We start from the raw sequence: 15,553 nt of genomic DNA, 5'->3' as shown, positions 1-15,553 counted from the left end.
AACTTTATTGCCACCGCTTCCAACCTGTATACTTCAGCCACCAAGGGAACACCATTGGCCAGGAGCACTGAACAACACACTAATGATATTTTTGTATTCTTGGGGAAACATGCTCTAGCAATAATTCCCACACGGAGAAACACACTCTAGTGAGGGATGCTACACACTAGCAATATTTCTTTCATGGAGGAGTCATGCTTCAGTGTAATGGGAGCATGGGGGGAAGGAGGAAGAGTAACATACTCTGCCATAGCTCCTTGAAGAGAAGGAGACACTTGTGTAACATTTGCCACATATGGATGGGGCTGTGACACACCAGTGATCTTTCCCACATGTGCACATGCAAAACATTCAAGTGACAGTTCCTTCGGGGCATGCGGGCGAGATATGTTCTAATGAGGAATTCCGCACGTGACGTGCTCTAGTAAGGTTTCCCTCGGGGGTATGTGCGTGCAACATGGCCTTCTGGTATTTCCATAGAAAGGTGTAATGACAGTTCTCTGATGGGGGTGGGAACCTAGACCTTCTAAATGTTTTCCTCATGGGCGTGTGAGAAAACCCTTAGTGATGTCTCCTTCACAGGTCCACATGTGAATATATGACCTGCCATGGGGCCTGTCCCTAGTTGCTGGGCATGTGACCTGTCCAAGCATTATTTGTCATGAATGTGTTCGTGAGGCAGGGGAGGCACAACACATGGACGGACATGCTCAACACAGCAGTCACCCACACCAAGGATGGGGGCAAAGGACTGATGTGCTCAGGCCTTAGGGCCAACACACCCTCCTGAGGTGGGGGGAAAGGCAATGTATTCCAATTAGAGCAGATGCACCCAGCCAAGAGAAGCTAGGGGGTGGGGGAGGGAAACAGACTCAAAATGGGGGTGACCCACCCTTCTGCTGGGGGTGACACACTCTGCAACAACAGCCCCACCATGTGGAAAGGAGCCAGGCAGCCTCACTAGGGGGAAAAACAACCTGATAAAGGGGGTACAAAGGAGACCCCGAGAACCCCGGAGGCAAGGCGGGGGGGGGGAAAGAGAGGGGCGGCCCCAGTGCATCATGGTCAGTGCGTGTGGGAGTATGCGCGTGGGGGTAAGGTGAGTCACTTCAATCCCTGCCCTGCCCCGCCCCCTCCCCTAAGGCGGGATCCCACCGGCCCGCGCCGGCCACGGCCGGTTCCAGCCGGTGCCGGGCGGGCTGTTGGTCTCCGTGCGCGCGTGCCGCACGCTGCCCGCTGACGTCAGGCGTGTGTGGCGCGCGGGCGGGCGCCGGGCGGAGGGCGGCGGCGGCGGGTGTTCTCGCTACGTACGTGTAGTGCTGCGGTTTCTCGGGCTGCGCCTGCAACGCGCTGGCGGGGGCCGCTGGCCCGGCCGCAGGGGGGCCGCTCGCCACCGGGCCCTTCGACATGCTCCTGCCTTCCGCCGCCGCTACCGCCGAGGAGACTTTATTATTCACTCTGCGCGGTCCGCACGGAGACCGCAATGCGCAGGCGCCGCCGCCGCCATTACCGCCCCGGTGCGCAAAGCATGATGGGATTTGAAGGCCGGGCGCTCGCGCAAACTCCACCAACCCGGGACACAGCTTGGCGAGGCTTCCGGCCTGTAGAACTACAACTCCCAGGGGCACTGTGCGGACATTGCCCTGGACTTCCTTCAGCGAGGGGCTTGATGGAAGTTGTAGTTCTGCTGCCCCTGGGAAGCCTAGCTCTGCACCTCCTGGAGGCAGGGGAAAGAGCTGGTAGTTCAGTGGGGACATGGAAGTAGTGCAGATTAAGTGGGGTGCATACACTAGAGATTCAGACCTGTAACCACAGCCCAGATAAGGGAGGGTTGTGGTTAGAAAGGTCATTGGTAAATGTAGAGTTCACTATGCACACCCACCCACACAAACCAGTGAAAAAAATATTTTCAATAATACAAATGTATACATAGGCAAAGTAAGAAAATGCTGCTTGAGAACTTATCAGAGTTGGATTCAAGGCTCTTTACAGTGTATATATTCACATGTGATGTTGACAACTTGTGGGAAATCATGGGCTTAATTAAAACAACGGTGAAAATTTAAATAGCTCTAAATTGAAAAAAAAACTTTAAAATAGACATTATCCATCTAAGTAATAAAAAAATAAAAATAGAATTATTCCAAGTTATGGTAAAATAGGATGTGGGGAGACATGCCATTGCTGTAATACCTTGTAATCTACTGATTTTTTAAACAGTAGACTTTGTAATAAACATGGTCCTTAAGTATTGTCCTGACAACAATTGACTTTTTTTCCTACAGTAAATTGAGAGAAAGACCTTTGTGAATAGTGTATGTTTTGGGACACACGGCTTTTGTGAAGGTCATGGATGAGTTGGTTTGCAGAGGATTAGGGGGGGTATTTTCTGTATACAACTTCATTTTCTCTCCCTCCCCTACTTACAAACAAAAAAGACATTCAGCTTCTGCATGACATTCTGCTGGATTCTGTAGTGTTAATTTCTACATTTCCCTTCTCTGTACTGCTTACCTTACCCCACAAGGCAGAAAAGGTCCAAAAATAGGCAATGAATAAATAACAGCACACTCCATTTGAAAAAGATGGAGAGAGTTGTATGGAGAAGCTGCCTCTTTATAGCTAACCCCAGATTCTGTATCAATGTTGGGTTATTGTACACACCTTTCATGCCTTCCAAGGGAGAAAAAAACCTCTCCCGAAAGGAACATTTCCTCAGGAATTTTGCAGAGTTTTGCGTGTAAATTATCTTCTTCCATGGGGAGATGATGTAAGCCTTTGTACACAGAATTTTGATATCTCAGGCTCAACACATAATTATTAAACCCACTGGGCTATTTAGAGTTGAGGAAGAGAGGGAAAGAGCACAAGGATTTATGAGAGGAACACCTTTCATTTTAACGTGGCCACTATGCACAAATTAAACAATGTAAATATTAAACTGTTAGGCCTGGTCTACACAGTTTTTGTATCAGTATAACTATTTTGGTTAGGTAATGTCTACACTTAAAATGCTATTGCAGTACAGCTACACTTCAGCATAGTCACTCACTTCAGAGAGGGTAGGGGTATTTCCCTTGCAGGAGTTAATCCACCTCCCCAACAGTCAATAATTCTCTTGTCGACCTAACACTGTCTACACCAGTGGTTAGCCTGGTTTAACTAGGTCGTTGGGGTGCAGATTTTTCACACCCATGAGTGACGCAGTTGGGTTGACTTAACTTTTGAATGTAAACTTGACCTTAGGGGTGTGATTTTTTTTTAACCTAAATAGTTACACTGCTACAATGCCCAGTGTGGACACAGTTATGCTGATACAGTTTAAGAGCTCCTTATCCTACATTTACAGGAATAAGATCAAATGTATAAGTATCTTATACAGTATAACCGTGTCCACACTTGTAGGAGTTGTACTACTTTAACTATATCAGTATAGTTACAAATTTTGTGCTTAGACAAGGCCAAATATATAAACAAATAAATCACAGTAAGTGATTAGCCTGTAGAAGGAGAAATGTTGGATTATCAAATAATACTCAAATCATAAAAAGTTTTATATATATACACACACACACACACCTCCATTTAAGACTAAGATGTTGTGGCACTGTTTAACCCAGGGGAGCTAAACTTTTCATAGTGCTATTGGATAGCCAATCTACCCTCCCATTTGTGATTGCACAGAATCCCTGTAGTAGCTACGACATTTGTTTATAAAGTAATATTATGTCAATGTTTAATCTGTTTGTACCTGTGTTTTAAAGGAACTTACAGCTGCACGCAAGGAATTATCAGCACCATGTGAACAGCCAGCTCTGTGGGCCACCAGGAGTGGTTCCACATACCCTCATTTGAAAATCACTGGTTTAAGCCAAACAGACTGACTTTTTCTAGACCAATTAGTCCTGGCACTACCCTGGTTTCCTCTGCTAGTTCTCTTCCTTGCTCCAGTTAGGAAAACCCAACATACATTCTGAATGAAAGGCAACACAGAAAAGTTAGGTTTTACCTGGTAAGTTTGTTTTGTCTGCACTTTGTATTTTATTATCTGTATGTGTCTGAGTAGATCCATGTATCTTTGGAATTTTGCATATGCGCCTTCCTGTCACAGCTTGTTTTAGTTTTAGTTTCATTTTCTGTAACTGCTGGATAGCTCCTCTTGAGTCCTAAACCAGAACAAAAAGCTATAAAAGTATTTCTATAATTAGAGGCTTGGGCAATCATCATTATAGAATTACAGAAAAAAAGTCTAGAATCAGGACATAACTCTTGTTAATAAACACTAACCACGGATTTATCTGCAGTGTTAATAGTGTACCATCCAGTAAAAAAACATGCAAAGGATTTTTTCAGTTGTCATCACAGAGTGTTTGAACTTCTAGAGTTTCTGGAAGGCTAGCATGTTCATTGTCTCTAAGCACCCAATGAGTCAAATTAAAATGGGCTCCTCCTTGCAGCCCATGAGTCTTGGCTTTGGATGGAATGGAGAATAAGTAGGTCCCTGTTCCAAAGTTTCAGCTACTAATATCCCTTCTCTGTTGAAAGCACAAAAAGACCACCATTATATAAATGAATGCAAAATAGTTTTATTTATATCTAATTATTTTGCTTTCATAAAAAGTAACTTCTTTATGTGCAAACCCCAAAGAACAGGAAAATTAAACAGAGAATGAAGACATTAGGTGGAGAGGATACATATGTGTAAACCACAGCAGTCCCTATCCTGCAGCATGTGATGGATCCTGTCACATCATACTAGTACAAGTCTGAGTTAGTGTATAACCCACATCTGTGCAGAACTTCTTATTGTATATGGCAAGAGAGGTGATTAGCAATGTTCAGCTAACCAAATCTAGATTAGTGGGCTGGTGGGGTAGCTTTGGAAGTGGCTTGGTGTAATTATGAGTTGCCACCAACAAATGATTGAAGCAGATACTGATTTACAATGTGATCAGTAGTTTGCAACTTATGTCCACAGTCACACTATGTTGTCTCTCATCTTCCAGAGGTGTAAGAGATGATAGCATCTGCCATGTGATGTTCTGAAATGGTGCAACGTGGACCATTGTTTCTGAGGTAGGTTGAAGCCTGGAAGTTCTTTTGTCTGGTTGTCAGTCAGGATATGGATATTACCATTATCCCAGAATTCTTTCCAGTGTGCCTCAGGATTGAATGAGGATGCTTTAAGAGCTTTAGGCAAATCATAAAAAGGCTTGTGAGATTTCAGGCATGTCTACAAGAGGTTCTGGAGGTCTTCATGAATTCAATTGTACTCACAAGCTGTATATGTCTCTCTCCAGGATTTTGGGTAGGGGTACATGTGCCAGAGTAGACAACCGTTGAATGGGTGTTGATTTTAATGTTCCAGTTATAATTTTTATTGTGATATTAAGCTTGCATATCCAGAGATTTGGTACATAAGCTGCCCACCCTGCCTGGTGCACACTATTCAGCAGTCAAGTACATCAGTGCTACCATTGCTGTTTGAAAGGTGTGTGCATCAGCACCCCATGTTGGTTTTTGGACATGACTAGTTCTTCCTTTTACCTTTTTGCATGTCTTTACCAGATAAAATTTAATTTGGATGGAGCTAGTTTTGGACTCATTCACTGTGAAGGGTGACATTAAGTCATTCCTTGGCAGCTTTATTGTTTAGGTGAAAGACTATTACCAAGGTTTTGGAGGAATTATGACAGAGCTTTCAGTATTGAAAGTATTCTGCCATTAACCTGAGGCTGGCATTGAGGAGGTCACCGATGGTGATGAGGTCTTTGTATGGTACCGCAAGAGTGTTGTTCTCAGCATAAGTCACTAATGCAGACGTTGAATAGTGTAGGAGTCAACATGGATCATTGAGACAGACCATAATTAAGGGTGTGTGCTTTGCTGATCTGCCCATTCAAGAGAACACAGTATCTACAGTTGCTCAACATTGTGGCCAGGAGTCACATAATGCTATGGCATTTGATGACGCTTCATGCCTTGAGTAACAGCCTATATCTCCATATTTCATTCTATGCAGCAGATAAACCTGTCAATGCTGTTCCAGTTTTTAGATTCCACTGAAAACCAGCCTCAATGAAATTAGTAATGGTGAAAACCTGCTCGCAGCAACTTTGTCCAGGTCTGAAGCTGGCCTGTTCCTTTCGCAGAATGGTCTCAAAGATAGGGGTGAGATGGGCCAGTAATACCCTCTTGTGATGGGGTGCCTGTCTGCCCTCTTCCCATCCTTGGCTGACCTAAGAACTGCTCAGAGACTCATCTTTTAGTGCCCACTCTGTATAATTTATTCAAGTCCCCTCCACTAACACTTGTATAGTGCAACACAACAGTCCTAATCCCTATGGGACCTTCATCAGGGCCCTGGAAAGACAAGATATCTCTTTTCTTTTGGATCACCTTCAATCTGAGCACAGAGAGCCCTATCCTCCCCCATAACAAGTCTTTCCTGGCTTTTATCAATATTGTCATCTGATGGATCAATTAATTCTTTAACTCAGCCTTCCTCCCCAACTGATTAGCTCATTCCTCCCTTTTTCCTCAATCAGCTGTTACTGGGGAAATTAATTGAGGCTACAGTGATCAGAGTACTGACTCATCTGTGAGGCCTCAGCACTCTGTCACACCTCTCCATTAATTTATAATCTTGAATTGGTCTGCCAACAATGATCGTCCCCTAAGAAATTTGGGATAAATGCCATCCCTGCCAGCAGCTTTTCCACTTTGTGTGACCATAAGGGGCTTATTTACTTCTTCTGTAGTGTATGGGGATGATGGTAATGAAGTGGTAGGGCTTTGTTAGATGTTTAGAAAGAGCTCTTTCTGAACTTCTGTGCAGTACTGGTTCTGCCTTTCACCCTCACTTCTGTTTTTAATCTGTGAATTGGGAGGGTGCTAAACCTGGTGCAATATCTATTTGAATATGTAATTCTTTATTTCAGTTTTCAGGACATACAGATGTGATCAGGAATCAATATAGAGCAGGCAGTTTTAGGTGTTCAGTTTATGCCCTATGTACAATACATGTGAAAACAATGCCATAGTCCCTGTCAGGCATTTTGGGCCTGATCCTGTTTATCCTATTCAAATTCTCATTGAAGTAAGGATTGCATGATTTAGCCTATCAGTTGTTAAAAATGTAATGAAATGGTTTCATTTAGTAAAATATAATCTTTGAGGTGGTTACATTTCTAAACAGACACAATCTTACTTACTACAAAGTAAGTACATAACTAAATTTATTTATGTCTGAATATCGGTGATATCATAGCAGAATTTTCAGAAGCCTTCATGATCCATTGTTAACTTTGAGTACTCAACAGCTGACCTTCCAGTGATCTGCTGCACACCATCCATCCATCTCCTCACTGGTTGTCCCTGACTATGATGGCCCTCCCCATCCCTTTCATAATAACTTTCTCAAGTTTATTTCCATCTCTATGCCTAACGTGACCAAAGTATATAAGTTTGTGTCATGCTGGTGTCTGTTGAGCCACTAATCCTGTGAGAGGACACGGTGCGTGCTATTATGAAATTAAAGCCTGGGAAAGGACCAGAGGAGTGGTAGATAACATTCCTGAAGAACTGTTAAAAGCAACTGGCGAAAGCAATACTGATTTTATGTGGTAAATCTGTGATGATATATGGATGACTAGAAATTGGCTGGACAACTGGATGAAGAGAATTTTTCTGACCTTGCCAGAAAAGGGAAAAATAACAGAGGGTAGTAACTATCGTCTTATCTCCCTGATAGTGCACACAAGCAAAGTTCTGTTCTACATAATCCAGAATTGCGTGAAAAGAAGTATAGCGGCAGAACTACCCCCACAAGCTGGTTTCAGAGAGTGCTGAAACACCCCTGACCAAATTGCAAATATCCATCACATCACTGAAAAATGTAGAGAATACAGTCATCCGCCAATCATATGATTCATTGACTATCAAAAGTGTTTGATACTATCTGACATGACCACCTTTGGACGATATTAGCAAGCATGCAGATTCCAATCTGACTAAACTCAGTGTAAGTCTCTACCACCAACAGCAGACCATGGTGTGAACAGCAGTAAGCAGTTTTCTCCTGAGTAGGGTGAGAGACAGGGGTGTATTTTGTCCCCAGCCCTCTTTAACATATGTGCAGAATTTATTATGAGACAAGTCTTGAAGATTTTTACAAAGTGGAAGGAGCTGGGATTTCCATTGGAGGTCACCTCTTAACCAAACTCACATTTGCTGATGACTCAACTCTCTTTGCTACAACCATCAATGCAATGCAACAAATGCTGAAGTCTGTAAAAACAGTTTTGTGAGGAATATGGACTATTCCTGAATGTAACAAAAACAAATTGCACATACGTTGACACAACAAACAACAACAGGATGCGAGCAGACATCACAATTAACAGATCAGCTGTAGAAGCAGTAGATTATTGAATTCTTTGGTATCATATATATTCAACCAAGGAGGCTGTTCCAAAGAAATCTGAAGAAGACTAAAAGATGGCTCACTCAGCTATGGCTTCCTTTAAGAGAATGTAGAAAATACGTGGCATCTTGAAATATACAGACATGCAACTGGTGAAAAGCGTAACCATTTTCATAGGCTATATGGATGTGGATCGTGGGATGTTAATGCTGCTGACAAGAAGAAAACTGAAATTTTTGAAATGTGGTGCTGGTGAAGACTTACATATTAATGATTTATTTTCTGTGAACTTTTCAGAAGTTTTCCCAGTTTTGATATATTCATATTTTGTTTTTTTTCTTCCTATCCAATTTTGTAAAAATGTTATATTGATACCTTTGTTAATGTTTGTGTACATGCTGATGTTGAAGATAGTGCTATATGATGGCACTAGGAGTTCTGCGTCAGTAAGAAGTTGAGGATGAGTGAGCTGTAAGTGCTAGGGCCTCAATCTTGCAAATACTTATAAATAAGCTTAATTTTAAGCATATGAACAGTTTCACAGGTAAACTCCTGGTCCAACTGAAGTCAATGATCAGACTCCTATTGACTCCAGTAGGGTCAAGATTGCACTAGAGCCCTGTGCAGGACTATCTTTTAAATTCTGCTCTCGTTCTGCCCTGCCCTGCAATACCCACTTCCACCCGCTCCCACATTTTTTCTTGTGTTTTTATCCTGCTCCCACCCACAAAATCCTTAGATCCCACAAGAGAGACAGATTCCCCCAAGTTACTAAAATAAAATAAATAGTCAATTAGTATATTCTATATATATACGGAATTCAGACAATTTTTACCACTAAAAGAATAAAACAAATCTTGCTTAAACCATGTAAAAAATACTTTAATCTCTGTTATAATAGACATCAAATCTCAGTCCCTCACTTACATTTAAGTATTAAAAGTTTTAGTGTTTTCCTGCAAATTACCACAGTCTGTTGGGTTTTTTTGCCCACTCAATCCTGCCCTCAATAAAGTGCATTTTACCCATTCCCATTATTATGGTAGCGGGTCCTGTGGGACCAGCAGGATCTGCAGGGCTCTGGATTGCATCTATTGACTTGAGTGGGACTGCTCATGTGCTCAAAGTTAAGGGCACATGTATTTCTAGAATTGGGGCATAAGTTTCTTCCTTTATATCGCTGTATTATTATTATTATAGTTATTATATAACTATAAATCAGGTTTATTGTATTCGTAGGGTTTTAGATACAAGGGGGATCCATGTTGTGGAGATATATAAATACACAGATATTACGTATTTCTTATTTAACTTTATTTTTCAGTATGTATAGATATGTATCTGTTGTATAAAATAAATGTTATGAATAGGTTTGTGTATGAGAGACAGAAAATAATCTTAATGACATTAGTGTGTTGTGTATGAAAATCACTAGCACATAAGGCCCTGATCCTGCAATGAATTCCATGAAGCCCAATGCTTTAACTTTACGCATGATGTATGCAAGATCAAGGCCTTGGTATATGAAATGTGTTGTAAAGATCAAATTTATTACATTACTAATTGTTTTGCTTTATTTTTTAATGAATTTACCCACTCAGACTGTCCGTATTTAGAAAGGACCATCCTTATCCTTAGCCAAGTATTTATAATATTCCCTGCTTCATCTTTAAAAAACAAATTCAGTGTATTTCAGTAGAATTAAAAGATTTTAATCCACAAACATCCCTGAATTTGTCATAGATTTCAAGTGTTGGTACGTAAAGTATGAAAGACATTATAGAAAATAAAGTTTACTAATTAGTGTTTTGTGCCTGAACAATGCTTTAGAAAATGAAGTTAATTCACTATTAATAATGGTTATTATTTAAAAGGGAAGATTAACTGCATTTTTGTTAACATACATTTTTATGAGGGACTTTAGGAGCTGATATACAGACATTAGTAAAGCCTCCAGCATGCTTCCATTGAGCTCCCTGTCCTCCAGCTGTCCTCCCAGCTGCGCTTAGGACATTCATACACACTGCCTTCCTATTGCCTTTCCATTGTGGAGCTTTACAACAAAGGGTAGGATCCAAAGCATGTTCCATTTCGTCCAATCAGAACAAGAAACCTGGAGATAGTTCTGATTGGCTCAGTCCTGCCTCCCAGTAGCCAATCGGCGTGCTATTTTAACAACCAATCAGCAGCCAAGCTTGCATCCAATCAGCACTGAGAAAACGGAGCACCACCTTTGTGTCCTGTGACGGCACGGCGCCGGCGGAAGCCCCGGCCAATGGGGAGGTGCGCCGTTTCCAGGTATTATGAGGTCATCACGCCGCCTGCCGCCCCCTCTATAAAAAGCCGGCCCTCGGAGCGGGAGAGCACAGTGAGGGGGATTGTTGGCTGGGCTGGGTTCCGTGCGCGGAGCGGATTATAGCAGCAGCCGGCGGATCCTCGGACAGGCGGTGAGTGTTTGTTCCGCGCCGGGCAGCGAGCGGCTCCCGTGGGGACAACACGATGGGCCGACCGGCACTGCTGAGCGCAGCTCCTGGGGGCGTCGGATGAGACTCGCGCCAGGCCTCGGGACCGTGTCTGGCCGGCTTCGCCCCGGAGGAAGCGGCGCGATCCCTTGTCTGCGTGGAGCGGGCCTGCCGGAGGTGGCCTTCCCGTGCTCCGCGGCGGCAGCCGCCGCCTGGGACTCGCCGGCCGGCCGCAGGCTGAGGGAGGCGGCCGTGACTCACTCGTCTCTCCGAGAAGCGGGGGCGGGGGAGCCGTGACTCCTCCTCCTCCCAGGGGAGGCCGCTGGCGGCCGGCGTGCCTGCCGCGCGGGGGAGGGGAGGCAGCCCACGGACATCTGTTGCCTGGGGCTGGCAGCGCTGTGCCCACGCCTCTGCGTGGGGAGGAAGACGGGGGCGGTTTTGCCGATGGCGGGGCCTGCTGTCCCCATGCTGGGGAGCACAGATCGGGGACGGGGGGAGTTTTCGTGAGGAAAGGAGGAGGTTTAATGGTGGGGTAGGTGCTTCCCTGTGTCATACGTGCCTGTTTCCCTTTTAGGTAAGTGAGGGAAAATGGCCCGTACAAAGCAGACTGCCCGTAAGTCCACTGGTGGCAAAGCTCCACGTAAACAGCTGGCCACTAAAGCGGCTAGGAAAAGCGCTCCCTCTACTGGTGGCGTCAAGAAACCTCATCGCTACAGGTAAGGAAAAGAACCTTGCGGAGGCGGTGCCCGAGAATATCCTGCAACTCTAGACTTGGAGCTGGAACAACGCGTTGGGATATCCTCCTGGACTGAAGTCTCTTATTGTTCCTTCTAGGCCTGGTACTGTGGCCCTTCGTGAGATTCGTCGTTATCAGAAGTCAACAGAGCTGTTGATCCGTAAGCTTCCCTTCCAGAGGTTGGTAAGGGAAATTGCTCAAGACTTCAAAACAGACTTGAGGTTCCAGAGTGCAGCCATTGGTGCACTGCAGGTATTGTACTACTAGTGACCTCGCTGCTGCTTATGGTAACTTAGGAAGTTGGGGGAGCATGTGTTGCTTTTGGAAGGCTCTAACACTCTTTTCTCTTGCCTTTTTTTAAAAACAGGAGGCTAGTGAAGCATATCTGGTGGGTCTGTTTGAGGACACAAATCTATGTGCCATCCATGCCAAGAGAGTCACCATCATGCCCAAAGACATCCAGCTGGCTCGCAGGATACGGGGAGAGAGAGCTTAAGAGAAAGCAGTTTTTATGGTGTTTTGTAGTAAATTCTGTAAAATACTTTGGTTTTAATTTGTGACTTTTTTGTAAGAAATTGTTTATAATATGTTGCATTTGTACTTAAGTCATTCCATCTTTCACTCAGGATGAATGCGAAAAGTGACTGTTCACATAAACCTCAGTGATGTGAGCCTTGTTGCTCAAGAGTGACAAGTTGCTAATATGCAGAAGGGATGGGTGATCTTTCTTGCTTCTCATGCATGTTTCTGTATGTTAATGACTTGTTGGGTAGCTAAAATTGTAAGGTACTAGAATTGATATAAATGTGTACAGGGTCCTTTTGCAATAAAACTGGTTATGACTTGATCCAAGTGTTTAACAATTGGGGCTGTTAAGTCTGACCATACATCACTGTGATAGAATGTGGACTTTCAGAGGGTGAAACTACAAGTCTTAACCACAGTGTAACTTACAGTTTCCTAAAAACGTAAACCTGGCAGCTATAGAATACACTATGTGCATTTATAATAGCTATTTTATATATTGTAGTGTCAACATTTTTAAATTAAATGTTTTACATTCACATGTGAGGTGTCCTGTCATTGATGTCCATGGAGTTAAACAAGCTAGATAAAATGTTTGAAGGGAGTGAGTTAATAATCTTTGCCCTGTGGAGAGGTAGTGTAATACTTGAGAATATTCTTGCACTAGTTTGTGGCTAGTCCTTACAAGTGACCTGAACCAGGGAAAACTTGAGCTTTTGTCCTCTAGCTGCTTTTGTGAAGGTCATGTTTTAAATTAGGAAGTGGTCTTGTCTAGGCTGGAAGGCAGAGCTTAGTTGGTCCCACTCCTTAAATCACAGTAGCAAAGATTTATTTATTTTTTTGGAGAGGGAAGAAGGCCTTAAGCTACCTTCAAGGTGCATTGGTATACACTAATTTCTGTTCCCTAAAACCAAAGCACATCAAACAGGCTGCAAAAAGAGTTAAGGCTCTAATGGGTTGTCTTAATGACTAACCTAGGGCCATTAAAGTATTGATATTAATGGTTCAGAAAAGAATAGTCTCAACTAACTACATTGTGAAGTCACTTCAATTTTAAGTATGTATTTTCCTTGGAGTTCTAAGTTTAGGAGCAAGCATGGGAGATCTTAGTTGAACACTGAGGTTTTAATTTAGGAGGAACCTTCTAACTTGACAGTCAAATTTTAGGTGCTTTTGAAAAGGTTAGATTTTTTCTTCAACTATTTAACTCAAGTTACAGGTTGTGAGCAAGTTCTAGAAGGAATAAAATTTCAACATCTTTTGTTTCACTTCCAATTTTTTTTTCCTTCCTAGAATTATTCTTAACTTGTTCCCTGCTTTCAACTTTCCCTCAGAAAATGGAAGCAAGAAAGGCATTGCTAATAAAACGCCCCCTCCTCCTGGAACACATAGGTGGAGGGGTGAACTTAGTTGAAACTCTAAAACATGTAATTTGTGAACACTTCAGTGGTAGCAGTTATATCTTAATTTGACTAAAGATACTGAAATTGCTGTCCTTTTCAACTTGCTGCGGGGAGGGAGGTCATTCTCTTTTTCCTTGGCCGTTCTAGAATACTTGCATCCACACTACTAGTAAGTCAAACATGGAAAAATTGACACTGGGAACAGCTGTTATTCCCATCTTGTTTTATTCCACAAGTGAAATTCTCCATGGGGAATTTTTTAAAGAAAGAACAGTTTATGATGTTGAGACTGGGCAGTAAGTTAGCCTTGGCCTTCAGACTGATAGCTTAGAACAGAACGCATTTGAAATGCTTCCTTCCAAAATTCTGACAGTTTAAAATCCTAAATTCAGTTCATTACAGGTGAAGACAGCCTCTTAATCCGTTGTCAAGGTCTTAACATCTGAAAATAGGATGGAATTGTCACCAGGTCTCCAAATGTGGGTCACTGGAGTGCCCCAAGAATGCTCTTGAGTTAGAGCCATCACTCCACCTTCTCATCAGACAAACCATTCAGTGTGTTTAAATCCAGCAGCTGAGGGAACAAGTACTTATTACCAGTTACTCTTCTGAAAACTCTTAAGTTTTAAGGGTGGCACCAGCACCCTTTTCCTCTTTGCAGAATGATTTATTTGGGACAAAAATGTCAGTGTTAATACCTTCATATCCCAAATTATAGATACTCTGAACAGCACTAAGATAAGTGACCAAATACTACAGGGTAATAATACAAGATTCTAACAAGGGCATTGAATTATGATGTAAATCACTTGAAAACATCTTAAATGCAGAAGGTTAAGCAAACTGGGTATCACCATCTTGACAGTCCAGTGGTTAGGGCACTAGGACTTGGGAGATCGAGGTTCAATCCCTGCTCTAGCACAGACTTTTCCTGTGACCACGGGCAAGTTGCTTAGCCCCTGCTTCAGTTCCCCTGCTGTAAAATGGCAATAAATGCATTGCCCTACCTCACAGGGGTGTTGCCCAATAGGTACCTTTTGGGGGTGTTTACACAGAAAAAAAAAAAAAAGACCTGCAGCAGTGCGTCTCAGAGCCCTGGTCAATTGACTTGAGTCACACCACAGCTAAAACTAGTGTAAACATTCAGGTTCAGGCTGGAGCCCAGGCTCTCAGATTCTTGCCCGGTTTCAGAGCCCAGGGTTCCAGCCCAAATATCTACGCTGCTATTTTTAGCCCCATGCTGCAAGCCCAAATCAGTTGACCTGGGCTCAGACTCACTGCTACATTCTTTGTTGTGTTTTTTGCTGCGTAGACCTACCCTTAGATACCTGGTTAAATAAAATCCAAGGCTTACAAGCAATGGAACTTCCCACAGCTTGATTCAGTCCTATTTGGAAAAGTATCTTTAAATATTAGCCCCTTGAAACAATACAACTCCATTCACTGAGAACAGGTACTGAAACTTTAGTATTTCTACCAGCTGTTACCTAAAACTGGTTGGGTACGTGGTAAATAAATTAGGTACAGTATTATAGGAATCACTAGAATTTTCCTTTAAAAAAATCACATTAAAATATTTCATTTTACCTACTCCTGTGCTAATTAGACATCACAACAAGGAATGGAAGTAAACAGTTACTTGTGGTTTACATCTTTCCCATGCCTTATGCTTTTTTAGCCCACCTGTTCTCAACAGGGAGAGTTTCCAAAACACCAAACTTCACACATGGGTACAGCTCATTAGATCTTGTGATTGGGACAGTTAAACAAAGGGCATTTTCCAGAGAAGAATTACTTCACGATCTCAGGCCTCGCTTCAGGAAAGCACTAAAGTACATGCATATCTTTAACTTACGGACATGTTCAGGATCTATCAGCTTCAGTGGGATTTAAGCACAACCTTTAAAAGATCACATTAAAACATTTCTTTTTACCTACAGGTGCTAGTACCTCACAGAAAGTGGAAGTCAGTACTTGCATGTTGCAGAACACAAAGAACTTC

General features: G+C 42.8%; 3 protein-coding genes and 1 long non-coding RNA gene across 13 annotated transcripts in view; 2 read left to right on the top strand and 2 right to left on the bottom strand.

Moving 5' to 3' along the window:
• The window catches only part of UNK (unk zinc finger), a 60,299-nt gene extending 58,257 nt beyond the window's left edge, over nucleotides 1–2,042 (bottom strand). For 2 of the 3 annotated variants that reach the window (XM_084647216.1, XM_084647217.1), the window contains exon 1: nucleotides 1,312–2,042. In XM_084647216.1, the coding sequence (XP_084503342.1) occupies nucleotides 1,312–1,850 (539 nt within the window). In that variant the 5' untranslated portion in view covers nucleotides 1,851–2,042. The remainder of the gene's footprint in view (nucleotides 1–1,311) is intronic. The other variant, XM_084647215.1, reaches the window with a different exon arrangement.
• A 1,725-nt stretch (nucleotides 2,043–3,767) lies between these two features.
• On the top strand, nucleotides 3,768–8,703 carry LOC311530522. The gene is made up of 3 exons (XR_014714019.1): nucleotides 3,768–4,012; nucleotides 5,007–5,076; nucleotides 7,754–8,703. It is a non-coding gene; the product is annotated as an uncharacterized lncRNA (long non-coding RNA).
• The window catches only part of LOC311530519 (uncharacterized protein), a 41,960-nt gene continuing 30,405 nt past the window's right edge, over nucleotides 3,999–15,553 (bottom strand). For 4 of the 8 annotated variants that reach the window (XM_084647223.1, XM_084647224.1, XM_084647225.1 and 1 more), the window contains exon 16: nucleotides 4,018–4,184. In XM_084647223.1, the coding sequence (XP_084503349.1) occupies nucleotides 4,045–4,184 (140 nt within the window). In that variant the 3' untranslated portion in view covers nucleotides 4,018–4,044. Of the gene's footprint in view, nucleotides 4,185–13,759; nucleotides 14,126–15,553 lie in introns of those variants that run through there. The other 4 variants (XM_084647218.1, XM_084647219.1, XM_084647221.1 and 1 more) reach the window with 4 other exon arrangements.
• H3-3B (H3.3 histone B) lies at nucleotides 10,718–12,689 on the top strand. Its single transcript, XM_084647209.1, has 4 exons — nucleotides 10,718–10,872; nucleotides 11,462–11,603; nucleotides 11,722–11,875; nucleotides 11,991–12,689. The coding sequence occupies exons 2-4, from the start codon at nucleotides 11,476–11,478 to the stop codon at nucleotides 12,117–12,119; spliced, it is 411 nt and encodes a 136-aa protein (XP_084503335.1). The 5' UTR covers nucleotides 10,718–10,872; nucleotides 11,462–11,475; the 3' UTR covers nucleotides 12,120–12,689.

The sequence above is a fragment of the Lepidochelys olivacea genome (assembly GCF_965140295.1).
Source record: "Lepidochelys olivacea isolate rLepOli2 genome assembly, chromosome: 14".
Lineage (NCBI taxonomy): Eukaryota > Metazoa > Chordata > Testudines > Cheloniidae > Lepidochelys > Lepidochelys olivacea.
This window is presented reverse-complemented; position numbering and strand designations above follow the sequence as displayed.

Bases quoted from the DNA above. Each gene is read 5' to 3' on its own strand.
- H3-3B (XM_084647209.1), top strand. From the start codon at position 11,476: ATGGCCCGTACAAAGCAGACTGCCCGTAAGTCCACTGGTGGCAAAGCT. The intron at 11,604-11,721 runs GTAAGGAAAAGA...TGTTCCTTCTAG, and splicing joins AAGAAACCTCATCGCTACAG to GCCTGGTACTGTGGCCCTTC. The intron at 11,876-11,990 runs GTATTGTACTAC...TTTTAAAAACAG, and splicing joins CAGCCATTGGTGCACTGCAG to GAGGCTAGTGAAGCATATCT.